This window comes from Quercus lobata, chromosome 11 (assembly GCF_001633185.2).
Source record: "Quercus lobata isolate SW786 chromosome 11, ValleyOak3.0 Primary Assembly, whole genome shotgun sequence".
NCBI lineage: Eukaryota > Viridiplantae > Streptophyta > Magnoliopsida > Fagales > Fagaceae > Quercus > Quercus lobata.
In genome coordinates, this window is record NC_044914.1 from 33,497,463 (window position 1) to 33,519,767 (window position 22,305).

Here is a 22,305-nt window from a genome sequence, read left to right on the forward strand (position 1 = left end):
AAAGAGCCATTGACTTTGGATGGCTTTGAGATTGAAAGGTCTGGTTTTGAAAAGAGAGAAGAAGAAGTTGAGAAGATCCTAATGGACTTTGCTCCTTATGGTAACAACAATGTGGTAGCAATGATAAGGAGAATGAACTACCTTCCTGGGATGAATTTGGGGAGAGTTGTAAAGAAACCAACTGTTCAGGACTTGGCGATTCCTACTGCCACACCCCCTTTTAGGCTAGGCTATAAGCCCACTGATGATGATTTGTTAGAGATGGAAGCGAGAAAGATGGCTTGAGCCAAGGCCAAAGCAAAAGGACTCCTTTGTTCTCCAGAACCTTTAAAGCCCTACACTCTTACATTGAATGGAAAGTTTGTAAAAGCTAGAGAAAGTCAACAATATTGGGGATCCCCATAATCGAGATTTGATCCTATGACAAAGACAATGGTGCCCAGTTTTGAGATACTACTTGATTGCAACTATATGGTTCTAGAATTGAAGAAGGAAGATACAACCTGGGTTCCTACTAATTAGGCCGATCACATGGATCCTGATGCCATGACTACACTCCTTGGAGATCCTATTTGAATATAGAAGAAGAAGAATATTGGGAGGCTTGCTAGCATACATTGAAGAGCCCATATGAACTAAGAGCCAGTGATGGAGATGAGGAAGGGGGAACAGCCCCTAGTGATGATGAAGATGAAAGTGAAGACAAGAGTGATAGTAGTAGTGACAACAACAACAATGATGGTAGACATGATGATGATGACAGCAGTACCAATAGTGATGACAACAGCAGTAGAAGTTATGATAGCCCAAACAGTGGACATAAGTGGGGTGAACTCCCTAGTGATAGAGAAGATGAAGATGCGGACCTATTCTATGAGGAATATGATAGTGATGTGGACTATTATGATAAAGACATAGAAGACGATGCCGAAGTCAACAAATGGAGCGACACTGATAGTGACCAATACAAATTGATAAATGTGTTAGAGGATGTAAGAGAGGAGAATGCACAAGCCAATCAAATGTATCATGGTGAATATCCCTTTGGGCATCTTTCAGATTAGAGTGATATCACTAATATCAATTCAAGGTCTGGCCCTAGGTATGACAAGCATGGAAGAGAATTTCCAGAATTGGGGTCGTATTATGATTCAGAACCAAGTACACCAACCCTACATACTGAAGAGGAGGATGACATAGATGCCAAGCTGGCCGCTCTAGACCAAAAACTAATGGTCCACAGTCTCAGAATTATGACACTTAAGAATGCTGAACATGATGAGGAGAAAATGGAAGAAAGTAAGTTAGAACATCTCCCTCAACCCACTGACTTGGGTGACAGAGACAAATGCGATCTATTCGATGAATGGATGGATAGCACAAAATGCCTAGATGCTTTTGTGACCAACAAGCCCATAGACATGGAGGTTGAAGAAGAAATTATAAATGATATGGATGTAGATCCCAAAGTACTGATGCTGAGAGAAGAAGGAGCTTACTGGGAACCACTTGCCATTGTGGAAGCCACGACTGAGTTAAAGAACTGGGCATGGGAGGGAGCCGCCCACCCCATGGAGGACTCCGTGAGGAAGATCAAGACCGTCATGTCAGTCTCCTTTGCCAAGAAGATCAAGACCGCTTGAGCCAGTCACTTTTACCAAGAATGTTGTTTCCATTCCTATTGAGTCTATTTTTGCTAGTGTTTCTATTCCTGTTAAATCTGTTTGTGATAGTTTTCCAGTTAAGTCTGTTGAGTCTATAGAATCTGTTAAAACTCTTTCCTTTTTAATATGATTTCTGATTATGCTTATTTGTTGGCTTTGAATGTTTTTATTTCTGAAATTAGTAAAGAAACTCTTAATAATAAGGAATTAAAACATGGATACCTAGAACCTATAAAATAAGAAACCCAACCCATTAACCTGGGAACCGATGATGAGCCTAAAATGATCCAAGTGGGCAATACCTTAACCACCTCAGAGAAAGATGCATTAGTGGCACTGTTGACCGAGTTCAAGGAGGTCTTTACCTAGTCATATGAAGACATGCCTGGGATTGATATAGATACAGTATAGCATTGCATTCCAATAAATCCAACCATGAAGCCAGTCAAGCAGAAGTTGAGAAAAATGAAGCCAGAGTGGACTCTTAAAATCAAAAAAGAAAGACTTATGCCTTATCACCAATGTCTTTGGAAGTAGGCATCAAAATTCAGCAAGATCCAATATTAGTATGTGCCAAGGATGCAGAATCAAATTGTAGATGCTTTATCAACCATGGCATCCAGGATGGATAGGCTAAAAGAAGATGAAGCTAGATCGATAGTGTTGAAACAAAAAGAAGAACCAACCTACTGCATGACAATAGAAGAAGATGAGGAAAAGAATGAGGAAGGTGAATGGTTTTTAGACATCCTACAATACAACAAGGATGGGACATACTTGAAGTCTGCAAACAAGAATGATCGGTTAACCATCCAAAGGTTGTCCACTAATTACATTATTTGTGGAGAAAAGTTTTACAGAAGATCATATGATGGAATTCATCTCCTTTGTGTAACCGCTATGGGCCACAAATGAATGCACACATTTGTCAAGGAAGATAATGAAACAGGGTTACTACTGGACCACTATGGAAGCCGACTGTGCGGCTCATGTTCGAAAATGCTATCAATGCCAAGTTCATGGAGATTTGAAACATATGCCACCCATGCCACTACATACTATGACCTTGCCCTGGCCAATAGCATCCAATGGCCATGAATTCATACTTGTAGTCATTGATTACTTTACTAAATGGGTAGAAGCTGCCTTGTACAAAGTCCTAAATTCAAAGAAGGTTGCTCAATTCATTCAGACCAATATCATCTGTTGATAAGGAGTACCACATGAAATTATCTCAGACAATGGGCAGCATTTTAAGGGAGAAACAGAGAAGCTACTATGATAGTTTAATATTCATCACAAGTCTTCACCTTACCGCCCTCAAACTAATGGAACAGTTGAGGTTGCTAATAAAAACATAGGGCGAATCTTGCAGAAGAGCACAAAGAACTACAAGGACTGGCACCTACATTTGCCCTATGCACTTTGGGGGTATAGAACATCAATTCGATCTTCCATATGAGCCACTCCTTATTTATTTGTGTATGGGATGGAAGCAATCCTTCCCATTGAAATAGGTGTCCGTTCACTAAGGACAATAATGGAAAGTGAAATCTTTGAAATAGATCAGTTGCAAAGTAGATATGATCAGTTGTGCATGCTAGATGAGAAAAGACTCAAGGCCTTGTATTATAGGAGGATTAGGAAAGCTTTTGACAAGAAGGTGAGAACCGGAGATTTGAAGTTAGGGGATTTAGTATTGAAGGAAATCCAAGCCCCGGTTCAAGATGCAAATGGGAAATTCAAGCAAAATTAGGCAGACCCATACATTATCAAGTAGATATACTCTAGGGGAGCAATAAGATTGATGGACTTTAATGCAAACCCTTTCACTAAGCCAACTAACATGGATTAATTGAAGAAATACCACGTCTGAGGTGGTAGTCTGAAAGCACCATGTCTAAAGTGGTTGTAAATTATGTTATTTCCCTTCCTAGATTTGACTAAAAAAAAAAAAAACAAAAAGAAAAGAAAAAGAAGAAGATAGGTTGAAAACCCGAAAGGGCAATCTATGCAAAAGGAGAGTTAAAAAAAGAAAAAGAAAAAAAGAAGAGAGTAAGAGAGCCTGCTAGGTTGAAAACCCGAAAGGGTGACCTAAGCAAAAGTTAAGGCAAAAAATAAATAAATAAATAAAATAAAAAAATAAAAAACCCCATCATCATAAATGAACTACATGATAACCTGATCCTTTTATCAAGGGGGTACGTAAACAACCAAGCATTGGTTCGGTCACAATTTCCCTAAACCCACCATTTGCCCATTAACCAAATTACCAAAAATTCAACCATCCCTTTAAACCATGTCATTATACAATATCCAAAAGCCCAAACCCTAAATCAAACCATAAAAATTCCAAAACCCCAAAAGCCTATACTTTAAACAGAATTCTTAACCTATAAATCCTAAATAATTCCTAAACATAATAGTTTTATGTCAACCTCTAAAATAAACATGTTCAAAGCCAAAAAATAAAATGGTCACTTTGTCTTCAATCTTTTTCTTTTTCTGTTGGTCATTAATTTCTTTTGTGATAGGTACTTCATCATTCCTGTCCCTTCTTTTGAATTCATAGTTGTCTTCATCAGGTCTTTTCCTGCTGTCTCTAAGAAATTGTACTCTCGTAGCAATCCTTTCAGCTTCCTTGTCAACAATCTTGTCTATCAACCGATTAGAGTATTTTGTAATCATCTTGTGAAAGTGAACCTTGACAAAAGATTGGTCCACTCAGTCAGCCATCTTTAAACCCAATAGCATGTTCTATACAGAAGTAGGATTTGTGTCCACGGGAGAGAAAGGTCTTCTTCTTTTACCACCAGGCATTCCTTACTCATATTTGAATTGCCTCTAGAGTCTGTCTCCCTTGTAGAAAGTTGCCCTCTGCAATCCAACAAGGAAGATATGATTTGATCCCAGAGACCTCAGTAAAGGGGGTGGGCACTTCCACCAATAAAAGTCCCATTGGATTGAGGTACTAGATTTCTTGTCTAAGAATTTCACCTAGTCACTCTCAGTTTGGCATTCAATCTTAACTACAGCCCTGCTAAGAAAACTGCCAGGCCCACAATTACCGATTTTAGGCTAGGCAATTATGCCCAGTTGCTCCATCAGCCATATCTGTAAAGTCAAAGGACTTCCTAAGAAGTTCTGAGTTTCTCCACCATGAAATACAGCATCCAGTCCTAGAAGAGTTTTTGCCAAGATCAAAGAAACAGGGATATCACCATCCTTAATTTGATTCATAACACTTATAGCTTGAGCAACCACAAAGCCATGTCTTCCAAAGCAAAGCAAAAGTTCTCCCACAAAGCATAAAGCCAAACCGAAGTTTTTCTGCATGTTGTCGGTCACTCCATAGGTGTGTTTGTCAATCAGTCGAGAGATAATTGCACAAAGATTCACCATATGACCTTCAATCATACTATTAGTAATGGAAGTAGGAAGACTGAGAGCATCAGACAAAGATTCCTTATGCCTAGGATCACAAGAAACCACTACAAATTTTTTGCTTGGATCATAGCCCAAAATAGCAGAAAATTCTTTAATTTTCGGACAAAGTTCAGCAATATTAAACCGAAACACATGATCCTCGGGATCCCAAAATTTCACAACAACATAAAGAAAGTCCCACTTGATGTTGACATTCCTCAAAGCCTTGATTCCCTCTAGTTTGAAGGCTGTAAAATTGGTTTGGGTGCTGAAATCAAAGCTACGAACCCAACTGTTGATATCATGAATTGTTGAATGAGAAAATTATGATTGCTAGCCATGGATGATGTTTGCTTGTGATTATTATGTTTTACTAACCTTTATGCAGAGATTTGTCATAGGAGAATTCGTTTAAATAAGCTGCATCAGTTCCTAATTAGGTTTGAAATAGGTTTTAGAGAGTTTGTAGCTGACTAGGAGAGTATTTCATGATCACAAAGGAAGTAAAAATCTCCAAAAGTGCCGAATGGCACTCTTCATTTGCCAAGTGGCACACAGCCCCTCAATCCTACACTCATGCAATTTCATGCAGCTTTACATTCTCGTGTAATTTTTAAGACCGTTTGACACTCAAAAAGATTTTTTCTAATCAAATTGCGACATTCTAACGTGCCTAACCCACTTGTTTTTAGAAATCATCACTTGCACCATTGTTTTCAAAAAAAAAAAAATGATCAAATCAAGTTTTTATTTTTATTTTTTATTATTTATTTTTTTAAGACTCATGGATTTATGTTCCAAACTAGGGGAATTCGCCCATGTCCCTCAGTTTTCAAAAAAAAAAAATATATATATATATATATATATAACAATAACAAAAACAAAAACGACAAACCAAAAAAAAAAAATATATATATATATATATATATCATTGAGATTTTCAAGAATCATGTATCTGTTGTATAATAGGTGTATTTGCCCATGGATCATTTTTCAAAAAGATCACCATCATCATTTTACTAAAAAAAAAAATCATCATCACCAAGATTCCCAAGAAAATCATGCATTCATTTTAAACTAGGAGCATTCGGCTCCACCTCATTCAAGTAAGTGCAAATTCCAACAGAGCCCAAGCAAGATAAGTTTAAATTAGTACTACAAGATATCATCAGGTGAATTCTAAACTTGTTTTAGTTAAAGTCTCTACATGGTGCCAAGGACCAAGAGTTAAACATGGGAAATAATACAAGATTGTCTAAGGAACACTTCCTTTTCTTTTGCAGGAAAATAACAACATAGATCATGCATCATTAGGACTTCGAGTCCACCTGCGTGAGGATCTCCTTAATCTGCCTCAAGAGGAGCCACCTTTAGTATTTCATTCCTGACTTGCAAAAAAGCAAGGATTGTATTGACGATTTTCAAGTTCGAGGCTCTTAATCCTTTCCTCTAAAGTTCTTCTGGCAGCATCAGCAGTTTCCATTCAATGTTCCTGAAAAGTCAGCAAAATCAGGAGTTAACTTCACCATCAAGCATAGTTCAAGCAAGAGATGCTCAGAAAGCAACATGGCATACTCAGTTCGAATCATTGAGCACATATTGGGAGGACTGAGTGCGAGCCAATGACTGCAAGCCTCCAATCATCCACATGCTTTCTTCCACAAGATCCACATCAACCTGAAGCAACTCTACTAGATTAAGAGCCATTCATCTAGTTTAGAAGAAAATAGGCATAGAGAACTGAACATTTAAGAACATACTGGATTGGGCCAAGGAACATTTGGTACGTGCTTGGGCCTAGTTAATGGCATGGAACTATATGTTCCATAAGGATTTATCACATCATATTGCCATGCCAAAAAATGAGGATCTGCGAAAGAACTAGAAGAGCTACCTAGTGAGGAGAGGGAATCTCTTCCTCTTCCTCTCCCTCTTCCTCTCCTTCAAAAGATGGAGGCTGAAAGTCCAACATGCAAATATTGTTACCAAGTAGAAATATGGAAAATGAATTCCCAAAACAAAAGTTTGATTTTAGAAAGGAAGAGAAATACCGTTCTGCCAACCAAGCAACCTTGCAGATGATCCCAGACAAAGTCAGAATAATTTCCTTCTACTCTTGTAACAATATAGCCATCACAGGCTCGAGCAATCTCTTTATCAACTAGAAAGTCAGCCAACCGAACAATGCAACGAGGAGGAGTTGGAATTGTGGTAGGAGGATACAAATGTTCAACTTGGGGCAACACCCAATCACTAAGATACCAGTACTTTCCATGCCCACATTCAAACAATACTTGGCGGCCATTTAGTTCTAGAGCCCGCTCACACTCAGCAGACCCCTCACATCCAGCCCAAGGATTTAAGTTCATTTGAAAAATCACAAAAAGGAACTCAAAAAGATAAGAGACTAAATCATAACCAAGTGCCAAAGATTTGAAAAGGAAAAAGAAGAAAGAACTCACATCATCACTTGTCAGGTTGTCAATCACCAAGCGCCAAATCTCCAAAGAATGCTTGGAGGATAGAAAAAAACGATGTTTAGGCAACCAATGGAGAAATCTAGGAAAAATGCCAGCAACTTCTTCTTGAATTTCAGGACCAACTCCAAAATACTCATACATCCAAACCTGAGAAATTCACAACACTATTACCACATAGCCAAAATAATTTTTCACCCCCAACACATAGCCAAAATAAATACCAAACCTCACCTGCCAAACAAACGGAGCCCCACCCAATCTTGATAGGCTTCACCTAGAGAGTTGGGTCAGGAAATGCATCAGAGTAGCATAGGTCATGCCGCCCCATTCATAATTCCAAATTTGTTCAATTTTTCCCAAGCTCCCCAAGTAGCATAGATTCACAGTACTGCCTAAATCTAGACACAGAAAGGTCCCGATCAAAATAAGCATGAACATGCGGGCACCCTTTGCCACAGCCTCAAATTGGGGAATACTCTCATATAGCCAAGACAAAGGAACATTGTTACTCCTTATTTTAAAAGGCACCACACCTAGAAGTTTCTTGAGTACAATGGAAGTAAAGGAATCATTGACAAGAACTCTCTTACCACCCAACCTTAGACCAGTTGACGAGAATCAACAAGCATTCAAGGATCCATTGCATGTTCCAATTGGGCGTATTACTAGAGCAAAATCCAAGAAGATCAAAGAAGCACTTAATGGGCTGATTCAAGAGATTTGGGCTGATTCTAACGTAGGACATTCCAAGCTTGGCCCAAAGGAAGATGAAGGAGTAATAAATTTAATCCAAACTATTAAGGGCTAATCTAGCTTGATTGGTCGTGATTTATGGCGTGGATCAATGGCTGATTGACTTTCAGCCTTCATATCAGTTAATAGACATTTTTCCCATTCTAAAGCTTCTAATTTCAGACCAAATCTACCTTAATTTTAGACTTTTATTATTTAGAACGTTTTTTAGCTATTTTCCTATTTTGGATATGCTAATTTCAGACCAAATCAACTTTTATTTAGAGTTTTATTATTTAGTACTTTTTTTTTAATAATATTTTCAGTCATGACATATAAATAGCACGCACTCATTGTAATAAAGAGGATTTATTGAATAAAAATCAGAAAAGGTAAGGCTCTGCTTTTCTTTTGGTTCTTCAAGAACTATGAACTTATCAGGGATTCTTCCTTGTGGCGTTCAAACTTTATACCTTTGGTTTGTGATTCAATTATAATCATTGGGTCAAGGTGTTATACTTATACCTTTGGTTCACGTTTCGATTATAAACGTTGGGTTAGGGTTTCTATCAAAAATCTGAATTTTAGCTTTCTTGGGCAAGTATTCCAATATTTTTGTTGGGTCTCAAAGTGTGTCAATTGAGGTTCGCATCACTAGTGATAACAGAGAAGTCAAAAGGTGTCAACATTACCTCCCCAATGCCCGGAAAATGGAAGGTACAGGTAGTGTCTCAAAAGCGCTCTGCCAATGCAAGAAGTAACTGAAGATCTTTGTACTCGTGTGTCTCATGATTTAACAAAGCTTTGAAGAAAGTACCGAAGCCTGCTTCATTGATGATATTTTTGATGCTAGGAGACAATGGTGCCCATGCACTTTTCAACATTTGGAGACTGCCTCGACTCTTGAGACTTTGCAATAGAAAAGTTCAGCTCATCAATTTTCATGACCAAGACCCACATGACTAAAAAATTCCATACCAAAAAAAAAAAAAATATATATATATATATATATATATATATATATATATTCTTACAACCAATGCCCCACCAAAATGTCACCACTACCAAATTTTACCACAACCAAAATTTTTGACATATCTATACACAACTACCAAAATTTTTCCGTAGCCATGTAAAAAGAAAACATTCCTACATGACCAAGATAAAAATTCCCACAAGCTCATGCACAAGTAAGTTCTCACATAGCCAAAATCATAACCATACAAATTTTCCAAGAATCAACATCACATACCCAACAAAATTTTTCACTAGTCAAAATTTCATACCCACAAAATTTGCCCATCTCTACAAATATATCCATGCACATAGAAACAAAATTTTGCCATGTCTCTAAAACAAAGTTTACATATACCAATAAACTTTTCCCACATACACCATGAACATATTCATATAAGTCTAACCCAAATTTTTCACAAAGCCAGTACTCCCAAAGTCCAAACCAAAATTTATCCAACAACATCACAATCTACCTACATTGTCAAAATTCCAAGAGCCACCAACATTGTCCAAATTGCACCATTACCATAAAGAAAAAAAAAAAACACTACAAGAATGCTACAAAGCCAACATTTCCAAACATGATCAATCCCACAATGCCTCCAAAATTTCAAAATAACCACATGACAAATATCTCACCATGGAACTTTCAATGAAACATGCAACAATATTTTTCCAAGCAAAAAAACCAAAGAAAAACTCACATTGGTGTCTACATAACAATATGGAGCATGGGTCCTAGGGTCTTAAAGAAGTCCATCATCATCATGCCACTCAAATGTTGGATCATATTTCTTACCATGAGAAGCTAGAAAAGAAGATCCCTTGGAGGAAGAAGCCATTTTGATGCAAAGAAAATGAGTTTTTGAAAATGGGTTTCACTAAAATGGGTGTGGGATGAAAATGCTCAAAACATAAAGATCTAAAGAAATATTGATGGAGATGAATGAGGGAGAGTTAAGAAACTTCGAAAAGTGTTTTTTGTAAGAAGAAATAGTGAAATAAAGAAGAAAAATCAAGGGGAAGAAGAAGGTAAATAGTGCCAATGGAGGAAGAAAAAGTTGATGGAAGATGAAGCAAAAAGGAAAAGAGAGAGACAAGGAAGTGGGGGGGCCAAAATTTCGGCCCCCATACACTTAAAGTCAGCCAAAGCTGAGTCAACCCAAAAAAAAAAAAAAAAAAAAAAATTTCAAAGTTTCAAGTATCTTTCAAAATCCAAATTTTCAAATAAAAAATTTTCATTCCCAAGCTTTCAATTTCACATTCTCAATGCCCAAATTTTAAACTCAAATCTTCCGTTTTCAAAAATTCAAACTTAAGATTTCAGGATCAAAATCCCAAGGCTTAATATTCAAAATCCTAAGGCTCAAAATTTCAAATTTTAAGTTCTAGATTTCAAATGAAAATTTCTAGGTTCCAAAGTCCTAGAATTTGAAATAAGAATTTCAAAACTTCCAAGTTTCAAAAATTAAATGTTAAACTTTTCTTGTTAAAATTCGAACCAAGAGTGAGCAAATGAAAACCACACATCTCAAAAATGGTGGGACCACAAGGCACCAATCAGTTAAAGTCTAATTCTGAATCTTGACTTTTTGCAGGCGACATTGCAATTCTAGATCGAAGTTGAGGAGGACCTTTGATTGACATCAATAATTCCCGATTATCAAAGTAGAAGAGGACCTTTGATCATCATCTCAACATTTTAGATCGAAGTAGAGGAGGACCTTTGATTGACATCAATAATTCCAAATTATCAAAGTAGAAGAGGACCTTTGATCATCATCTCAACATTCCAGATCGAAGTAGAGGAGGACCTTTGATCGACATCAATAATTCTAGATTATCAAAGTAGAAGAGGACCTTTGATCATCATTCCAGATCGAAGTAGAAGAGGACTTTTGATCATCATACATCCAGATTATCAAAGTAGAAGAGGACCTTTGATCGTCAACTTAACATTCCAAATCGAAGTAGAGGAGGACCTTTGATCGACATCAATAATTCCAGATTATCAAAGTAGAAGAGGACCTTTAATCATCATCTCAACAATCTAGATCTAGAGGAGGACCTTTGATCGACATCAATAATTCTAGATTATCAAAGTAGAAGAGGACCTTTGATCGTCATCTCAACATTTCAGATTGAAGTAGATGAGGACGTTTGATTGACATCAATAATTCCAAATTATCAAAGTAGAAGAGGACCTTTAATCATCATCTCAACATTCCAGATCGAAGTAGAAGAGGACCTTTGATCGACATCAATAATTCCAGATTATCAAAGTAGAAGAGGACTTTTGATCGTCATCTCAACATTCCAAATCGAAGTAGAGGAGGACCTTTGATCGTCATACAATTCCAGATTATCAAAGTAGAAGAGGACCTTTGATCATCATCTCAACATTCCAGAATGAAGTAGAGGAGAACCTTTGATCGACATCAATAATTCCAGATTATCAAAGTAGAAGAGGACTTTTGATCATTATCTCAATATTCTAGATCAAAGTAGAAGAGGACCTTTGATCATCATACAATTCTAGATTATCAAAGTAGAAGAGGACCTTTGATCATCATCTCAACATTCCAGATTGAAGTAGAGGAGGACCTTTGATCATCATTCCAACAATTCCAAATCAAAGTAGAAGAAGTAGAAGAGGACTTTTGATCATTATCTCAATATTCTAGATCAAAGTAGAAGAGGACCTTTGATCATCATACAATTCTAGATTATCAAAGTAGAAGAGGACCTTTGATCATCATCTCAACATTCCAGATTGAAGTAGAGGAGGACCTTTGATCATCATTCCAACAATTCCAAATCAAAGTAGAAGAAGTAGAAGAGGACTTTTGATCATTATCTCAATATTCTAGATCAAAGTAGAAGAGGACCTTTGATCATCATACAATTCTAGATTATCAAAGTAGAAGAGGACCTTTGATCATCATCTCAACATTCCAGATTGAAGTAGAGGAGGACCTTTGATCATCATTCCAACAATTCCAAATCAAAGTAGAAGAAGTAGAAGAGGACTTTTGATCATTATCTCAATATTCTAGATCAAAGTAGAAGAGGACCTTTGATCATCATACAATTCTAGATTATCAAAGTAGAAGAGGACCTTTGATCATCATCTCAACATTCCAGATTGAAGTAGAGGAGGACCTTTGATCATCATTCCAACAATTCCAAATCAAAGTAGAAGAAGACATTTGATCGACATTTCAACAATTCCAGATCAAAGTAGAAGAGGACCTTTGATTGACATTACAATTCCAGATTGAAGTAGAGGAGGACCTTTGATCGACATTTCAATAATTTCAGATCAAAGTAGAAGAGGACCTTTGATTGACATCAAAAATTCCAGATTATCAAAGTAGAAGAGGACCTTTGATCATTATCTCAACATTCTAGATCGAAGTAGAGGAGTACCTTTGAACGATATCAATACTTCTATATTATCAAAGTAGAAAAGGACCTTTGATCATCATCTCAACATTCCAGATCGAAGTAGAGGAACTTTGATCATCATCTCAACATTTCGGATCAAAGTAGAGGAGGACCTTTGATTGACATCAATAATTCCAAATTATCAAAGTAGAAGAGGACATTTAATCATCATTCCAGCAATTCTAGATCAAAGTAGAAAAAGACCTTTGATCCTCATCCCATTCTAGATTGTAGTAGAAGAAGACTTTTGATCGTCATCCCAGTCAATTCCATTTTCAAGATCCGGATTGGAAAGTTTCTTGGTCACCCCACTTGTCAAGAATTATTTCCAGAATCATCAATTACTAGCTAAGTCTGGTATTTTCATTATTTTTTGTCAAAAGATAAGGCTAGTTCTATGTTCCAAGATTTTAGGTTCAAGGACTAGGCAATCTTTGAAAATTCAACCTCAATTAAATCATGGTCGCTAAAATCAGTGTCTTTGTTTTACATTGACATTTGCTTTTCAAGCTCTACCAATGAAGGGCATTCTGTAAACACTCAATTTTGCACCCATGATTTAATCAGGAAGAATGACTTGAATGACCATTCATGTACCTCAAAAATTATGATATCAATCTGTTCTTTCATTACATACATCAATTTGTTCTTATATTACATGCATTAATTCATTCATTACATATCATAGAAATGATCTTGAGATTCTAACAATCAGAACGGTGTTTCCGGATTCCAAATTGGACCATCGGATTGAAAGATATCGTATGATCAAGTTTGCACGGTCAACATGCATTGTGTCTAGGTAAGGACGACCACACATGATTAATTTAAATTAATTCTGATTGGTTAAATCATTAAAATTAATTAAATATTTCTATGATTGGTTGATAATTAGTGTTTAAAATAGGGATGCATGCATAGGAATAAAAGGGATGATTGGATAACATTAAAATTGTGGATAATTGAACTTTATCAAGATTTATTTTAAGGTATTTATCTACAAGATTAATTGTTCTTTAATAGCCTGAATTATACAAAAAAGAGATGAAAAATCATAGACAGAGGATGAAAACGCGTCTAGGTACAAGGACCGGCCAAAAAACCCTAGAAGAGGAGTCCAAACGGCACCTGAACGCGAAAGGACGTTTGGAGTCTAAAGGCTAATTCGGCACTTTTGGATTTCTGCATTGGATCACTGTTGCCAGCAGTGGAGCATCAACAGCTAATGCAACAACTCAAGAAGCCTTAGTGGAAGCTGCTGTCAAAGCTAAAAGGCTTGGTTGCTGCAGAATTTTGTTTTTGTAGTAGTAAAAGAGTAGCTCAATTCTGTAATTTTAGTTGCACACCTAGTTGGCAGGAAAAAACTATGGTTGCTGACATCTCAAACTTAAAGCAACAGGGGTTGTGTTGCAAAGTCCTTATTTGTTTCTCACCTTTCTTTGTTTGTTTGTTTTTTTTTTTTTTTTTTACCTACTCACCTTTGAGTAATGAGAAATTTGGATTTCCGACTTGCTTTTTCTGTAAGGGGAAAAAAAATCTTTTTCTAAAACTCTACTTATGTTTCACATTTGTTTCCAATAATAGTTGGTGTTATCTACATTGTTTGTAGTGTGTGAAGACTATTAAAAGGGAGAAACAATATAAAAATTTTACTCCCTTTTTTAAGAAAAACAAGGACACATACATATTAAAAGCTTGTAAATATCTTAAATTGATACAAAATTTCAACAACATAAATGAAAATGGACATGTTCCATTTAAATTAATAAGTGATCCTCCTATTATTGTTTCTCTGATAAATGATGCTAGTGTTTTATGGATTCTTATCAATTATTGAATGCTAAGAGAATGAATTCCAAAAAAAAAAAAAAAAGGCTAAGAATAATTCTCTCCAATACTACTTTGCAGTAATGTTGCAGGGTACTTATGGAACAATTTTCTTGGGGGCCAATTAGACTCACATCCATAAGGCGATGTTGTTCTAGATGGCATTGACTTTGACATTGAAGGAGGCACAATTGAAAATTGGGACGAGCTTGCAAGGGCCTTATCAGGATTTAGCCAACAAAAGAAGGTCTACTTAATTAACAGCAGCTCCACAATGTTCCCGAGATTATTCTAGGTTCTGAATGCAGTGCTGCTAAGACTGCAACGAGAGTCCCTAGACCATGTAGCTAGGTTCGTCCAGCATTTGTATAGTACTTGTTTCCTTTTCTGGTATTTAAAAAAAAAAATGAATTGCAATTAGCCATAATTATGTTTAAGCTTAATTAACTTGTTTATTGCAATTAACCTAATTTTACTTCCCTTATCTCATACGCATCAAGCACAAGATACATTCATGGTAGTTGAAGGAAAAAAACTTTATAACTAACAGGTACATGGTAGTTAATTGAAAGCATAAAGAAAACATAAAGAAAGAATAAAAAAAGAATATTTACATAAAGTGGTAAGATAATAGAATTTTTTATATTAAGTGTATTATAAAGTGAGAGGTTAAAATAAATAAAATAACTTTTTAGAATGTGAAGAATATTCATAGCAAAGTTGTGAAATGCTAAAATAGTTATTTGTTAACAACTCCCACCATAAAATAAGGCTACATCAATGATGCTATTGCTATAATCTTTAACACCCTACTGTAGCTTCGAAGTTATAAATAATAATAATATTTTATATCATTTCCTCTCTCCTTTCTATTAAAATAATATTTCCCTTTCTTTCTTTTTCTCTTTCTTTCACCATATCTCTGTCACTGCTCTTTCTTTTTCTTTTACTGTTTAGTCTTCACCATTTCTATCACTTCCAGTTCTGTCACTCTGTCGCAATGGGTTTTTAATTAGAGTTGCGGTGGTTTTTGGCGGGTGTGGATGGTTTCTGGCGGATGTGGCTGGGTTTTCCAGTGGTGATTGTGAGCTTAGGGAGGGAGAGGATTACGGGTTTGTGATTTTAGTGGGTTGTTTTTCTTTTTCCGACTGTTGGCAGTGATGAGGTTATGGGTTTGGGTTTGTGATTTGGTTGTGATTTTGGTGGGTTGTTTTTCTTTTTTTGCTTCTTGGTGGTGATGAGGTTGTGGGTTCGGGTTTGTGATTTTGGTGGTTGGGGATTGTGGTTGTGGGAGATGGTGGCAGTGGCAGTTGTTGTAATTGTGGTGGCTGCTGGATGGTGTTTTTTTTTTTTTTTGGTGTGTGTGTGTGTGTTTGGTGGTGGTGGCTGGCAGTTAGTTGTGAGTGTGGCTATGGCTGTGGGTTTGCTTGGATAGAGAAGAAAGTGGTGCGTTTGTTCAGGGAAAGGGAGACACATATTTGAAGAGAGAGAAAGAAACATCGTGAGAGAATAAAAATAATAATATTTAAATGAAGTGAAAAAAAAAAAGGAACTTTTGATATTTGGTATATTGTAAAATGATATATTAAAATAAATAAAGTAGTATTTTGAGATGGTAAATATTAAAATTTTTGCCTCCCTTAGTACGGATGCTCTAAATACCATATTTTATAGCATTCTTGATAAGAATGCTCTTTGGATATTTATTAATAGATTATTTTAGAAAATATTTAATACTATATTTAAGAGAAATATAAAAAATTATAAAAAATTAAATACTTTTTTTTCAATAAAAATAATTTAAAAAATAATTTTTAACCTAATATATTAAAGCAACGGCTACCTTTTCTCCTTCTTAAATCTATAAACCAAATACGGAGACTACGGAAGCTTGCACATGGAAGTTCAAAAACATACTATGGAGACCCTATATATATATTGATCAGTGGAAAATTAATGGTAAGTTAAGGTTGTGTTTGTTTTGGTTGAAAATGATTTCAGGAAATCATTTTACACTAGCCTATGTGTTTGGTAAGCACAGAAAATTGGGTCAAACGGAAATCAATTTCCATGTTGACTGTAAAATAACAAGCCTCAACTGTAAATCAATTTCAAGTTTTATTTTCACTTCAAATGATTTCCACCTCAAGAAAATAGAAGAGAGAGAGAAACAGCAAGACCCGATCACCGGTTAGATCACCGTCCTCGTCCCCTCCACGCGGACTCACACACTCGATGAAGACAACCCAACGTTCGCCAGTCTGATCGTGCCGCAGGTTCATGCCTCAGCCTCACCGCAAAGATTCATCGTCTTTGCCACAGATCTACACCGCCGCCCTCGTCCCCTCCACAGATCTACACCGCCTCACCGGATCGTCATCGTCTCTCTTTCCCTCTGACCAACCAAAGTCGAGAAGCTATCAGACCCACCCACGATCTCTGATCTACAAACCAATCTCATAGCCGTTGCCTCCTTCAGACCCACCTGCCGATCTCGCCTTTATCAGACCCACTCGCCCATCTTGCCTTCTTCAGACCCATTCGCCAATCTGTGGTGTTGTACCAATATTTTCTTAATCTATCTCTCCCTCTCCCTCTCTCACGATCGGTGCTTATATTTGAGAAAAAACTAATTTTTTTTTGGTTATGTTTTATTGTTGATTTGGTTTATATATTTAGATTTCCTATTATAATATTTGTTTGAAAGCTGAGAAAATGTGAGAAAATGTGTTTACTAGAGAATTGTCAGAAACACAACTAAATACCTTAAAATACTTTCCAAAATATTTTTTGTGGTGGGACCAAACACCTGAAATCATTTTCATTTTCGGAAAATATTTTACACCTTGAAATCATTTTACATTGAACCAAACACAGCCTAAGAGATAAGAAGCCTTCAAGCGAAGTTAGTGTCTGTTGTGTACAATTTTTTAAATCTCTTTTTTTTTTCTTACTTTTTCAAAATATATGTATACTTTAATATACTTTTAACAGAAAGTTAAATAAGCTGTTCTTAAACGAATACTAACTTTTTTTTTTTTTTATAAGTTAGCTATCTCATATTATATATATGTACATGTATGGCAGTATGGGTGTCTACATTTACACATGTGAGTGTTTCCATTTTTTTTTTTTTTTCAAAATTTTTATAGGATGGTAGAACATCTTTTTTCTATTTCTTGTTTGAGAGAAGATGGTACTCTTGATAGTAGATATAAGTACATATTGTGTTTATTATTATTATTATTCATTTCTTTTTTACCAGTATCAAATGGTTAGTAAGGTTAAAAAATTAATAATCAATCAACTTGTTTATAGAGTAGTTGTAGTTGTATTTACTTTTTATTTTTTATTTTTTATCTACTATAACTATAAGATGAACAGTTTCAATCATAAATATTATCAAAATTAGTTTTCACAATAAAAGAGAAGAAGATTTTTTAAAAGGACTATATGATTTTGTACATTAAAAGGTAAAATTAATGTAGATTTAGAATAGAATAAATCATAAATTATTTTTAGGATTAACAAAAGTGTAGAATTTCATTTTGATAAATGATTAATTTAAAATATATTGAGAAATAATTATTTTGAGTATTTTCTTTTGTTTATATATTGTTCATCCTTCGATATATAAGGACTGTAACTTTTTTTTTTTTTTTTTTTTTGAGAGAGAGAGAGAGAGAGAGAGAGAGAGAGAGGGGGGATTCTAGCTTGGGGGGCCAAAGCATGCACCATTTTTTTATTAAAAAAATTTAAGAATATGTCTTGAACCCCATTTCCACTTCACTCTTCTTTGGATTTGAAACAAGACAAGAAAGGCTTGAGAATTCCAACAAAACTTTCTTGGTCAATGAGCACAACAATTGGAGTAAGTAAAGAAATTGGTGGCAAGTATCATCAATCATCATGAGCCTTCATCTACTGTTTGCATTTCTCTTGACAATAAAATAGCTAGCTCTGATCTTTGGCATTTACAACTGGGATGTCGATCTCATCCTCGTAAAAAAATTTAGTAAACAATATTCTAATGTTTAGTTTTTGGATATCCATTGTTATGTATTCCCTCATGCTAAGTTTTCAAGATTTTCTTTAACAATTAGTTCAAGATCTAGTTCTACTCATTTTGTTTATGATCTTTTTCATTGTAATATTTCGGGTGGCTATATCGCACCGTCTTGCTTAGGTGCTCATTATTTCCTTGCCTTTTAATTTCCACTTGCCTTTTATTTTTGGTTTTTTCTTTAAATACAAATAAGAACGTAATGGATTTTCAAAATAACATTTTCATATATATGGCCAAACTCATTTTGACCGTGCAATCTAATTCTTGAATAGTTATATTAAATTTTTTTTTTTTGGGTAAAAAAAAAAATTAAAACTTTTATGGTCCACAATTATTTGTTTGTAGACACTAAACATGTCCCAACAAAATAGGGTGGTTAAAAGAAAATATACACAAGGCTATATTTTCCTTATTATTTTATTCAAATTATTCGATATAAGCTATAGGCACCTATTAGTTCAATTGATAAAATTTCTTATTGACAAATAAGAGATATAAAGTTAAATCCCGTTTAGACAAAAAACTAATCAGTGTTTAAACTTGATAATAAAGATCAGTTATTATTGCAATAGTCTCTCCTGTCTTAGGAGCTCTCTCTCTCGTTCTAATACGAGTTTCTTCCCTCCCTTAGTTTTTCTAAGGGTCTGCCTCTAATTTTATTGCTTTCTTTGGACTTAGTTTCACCATGGCTGAGGACGTAATACATAGTTTGGAGAATATGAAGTTAACATCGGAGGAAGAAGAAATCATTGCCCTTCCAAACGAGGGGCGTAAGGAAGAAATTGAGAGTTGTGCTTTGAGTTTGATTGGAAAATTTCTAACTTGCAAGCCATTTAATAAGAAGGCAGCCCAAGATACTTTACGAAGAGCTTGGGGAATGGATGAGGGGATGCACATTGTTGAAGTAGGGTCAAATTTGTTTCAGTTCAAATTCAAGACAGAGTTTGAGTTGGAGCGGGTGTTCAAGGGTGGCCCATGGACCTTTGATAACCAGGTTCTACTTCTACACAGGTGGCAATAGGGTATGACGGCAAAGAATGTCCGGTTCGATTCGGTATCTTTGTGGGTGCAGATTTGGGATGCTCCGTTTGACATGGTTAGTCCCGCTATGGCGACAGAGATTGGTAGACGTATGGGGCTGGTAGAAGAGGTGGAAAAGAGGCGTAACAAGGATGGGCAGAATTTATTTATGAGGGTTAAAGTGGCTATTCCAATAGCCAAACCGATTCGTCGAGGGGGATTCCTGGCTGGCTCAGACGGCCAGAAAACGTGGACCACTTTCAGGTATGAGCGCTTGCCAATGTTCTGCCATTGTTGTGGTTTATTAGGCCACGACATTAAGCACTGTGCCACCTATTATGCACTGATGAAATCGGGGAAGGAAGTGCAACTTCAGTATGGAGAATGGTTGAAGGCTAGTGGGGGAAGACAGCGGGTGGAGCGTACCAAATCTGGCTGGGGCGACACAGTGCCGGAGAAAGGTAAAGTTCAGGCTGAGAGGTTGGGTGCGGCGGCGGCTGAAGGAGTAAACAACGTAAACCCTAGTGTAACGGTGATAAGTGAGAAAGGAAAGAGCGATAAATCCGGTAACGCTCATGAAGACGGGGATTATGTTCCGGGTTTTAAGGGAAGGGCTGCAACGAATATGGAATTAACTCCAAATGCTTTAATGGACGATTCAAAGGAGGTAGGGCCGATACATGAGGAAGTGCACGTGGGGTTAAATTCAAAGGATGAGGGTAACGCTTCTTTGCATGGGATTGTGCATGTGGAGGGAATGGGCTTGAATGGGCCAAAGATTTCTAAAACTAGGCCCACCTGGACAAGATTAGCCCGAATGGACTTTGGGGAAGGGAATTCAAGTCCAGCTGAAGTAGCCACGGTGCTTGGGAAGAGAGGCTCGTTTCAGGAAGAGATGGATGGGGGTTCAGAGTCAAAAGTTCACTTGAGGAAGCGGGAGAAGATTCAGATTAATCCAGAAGAAATGGCGGGGGTGCTTGAGCACCCTTGCCGGTCACAATGAGGCTACTCAGTTGGAACTGCCAAGGGCTTGGGAACCCTTGGACAGTTCGAAGCCTTCGAAAATTACTGAAGGATCAAGTTCCCACAGTGTGTTTTTTAATGGAAACACGACTGGACAAGAAAGGGTTTGATAAACATTGCAGAAAAATTACTTTTCCTAATAAGTTGATAGTGAAGAAGCCGAATTCAGGGGGTGGTCTAGCCTTGTTGTGGAGATCCGATATTAAACTAGATGTCATAAACTATACTGAAAATCATATTTTGGCTAAGGTGGTGGAGGAGGATGGGTTTGAGTGGCACTCAACTTGTTTTTATGGTTGGCCCGAAGCTAGCTAAAAATGCAAGTCTTGGGCTCTGTTATCACATCTTGCCACATTTGTTCAAGGGCCCTGGCTTTGCATGGGCGACTTCAATGCAATTCTATTTGCATCAGAGAAAAAGAGCAAGCACCCACCTCCGTCCAAGCAGATGGAGGAGTTTGGTTCAACACTAGAGACGTGTAAGTTGATGGATATAGGTTTTCGTGGTTATCAGTTCACTTGGAATAACAAACGGCCAGGAGAGTCCAACATAAAAGAAAGACTGGATCGGGCAGTGGCAAACATAGGTCGGAGGGATAGATTCCCAGCTAGTACAGTAACTCATCTACACTCTCATGCTTTTGACCATCTTTCTCTTGTCTTGCAAACCCGGACAGATCAGAGATTTAGGTCTCAAGGAGCATGTGGGTTCAGGTTTGAGGAGGCTTGGTTACTTTGGGATGATTGTGAAAGACGAGTTAAGGAAGCATGGGGAGCAAGTGGTGGTTCAAGTTCGGCCTTATCTAATGTTCATGAAAAGATAGTATATTGTGGAGCTGACCTTCAGGCGTGGGGTGCAATGAAGACACATCCGGATGTGGAGGAAACAAAAAGGTTACAAAAGCGGATTGAGTATCTGAATATGATGGAGACCACTGAAGAGAGTAGGGCCGAATTCTTGGGGGTTAGCAAGCAGTTAGATGAACTCCTTCTTAAGCAAGAAATTTATTGGCATCAACGATCTCGCATTCCATGGCTTAAATATGGTGATAAAAACACCAAGTTTTTTCATTCCAAGGCATCCCAAAGACGCCGGAAGAATTTTATAAAGGGTATTAAAGACCAGCAGCAAAATTGGGTGGAAGAAATTGAGGACATAGCAGGGGTGGCAATCTCATACTTTGAGAATATTTTTAGTTCAGGTGGATGTGACCGGATGGAGGAGTGTCTTAATACAGTGCCTCACAAAGTTACCCCAGAGATGCAGGAGTATTTGTCCAGAGAGTACAGTGCAGATGAAATCAAAGCGACGTTGTTCCAAATGGGACCAACAAAGGCACCTAAACCAGATGGTATGAATGCTCTCTTTTACCAAAAATTTTGGCATATAGTGGGTGATGATGTGATTGATGCTGTGTTAGATTTTTTAAATTCTGGTTTTATGTTGCTTGATATAAATTACACTCATATTGTGCTTATTCCCAAGATTAATGCGCCCGAGAAAATATCAGACTATAGGCCTATTAGTCTTTGTAACGTGATGTACAAACTTATTTCAAAAGTTTTGGCAAATAGATTGAAGACTATTCTTCCCCATCTGATAT

General features: G+C 36.7%; 1 protein-coding gene across 1 annotated transcript; it reads left to right on the top strand.

Annotated features, from left to right (window-relative positions):
• The first annotated feature begins 19,344 nt into the window (after positions 1-19,344).
• LOC115966744 lies at positions 19,345-20,682 on the top strand. Its single transcript, XM_031085913.1, has 2 exons — positions 19,345-19,653; positions 19,732-20,682. Exons 1-2 carry the CDS (start codon positions 19,345-19,347, stop codon positions 20,680-20,682), a joined length of 1,260 nt encoding a protein of 419 aa, XP_030941773.1.
• The last annotated feature ends 1,623 nt before the right edge of the window (positions 20,683-22,305 follow it).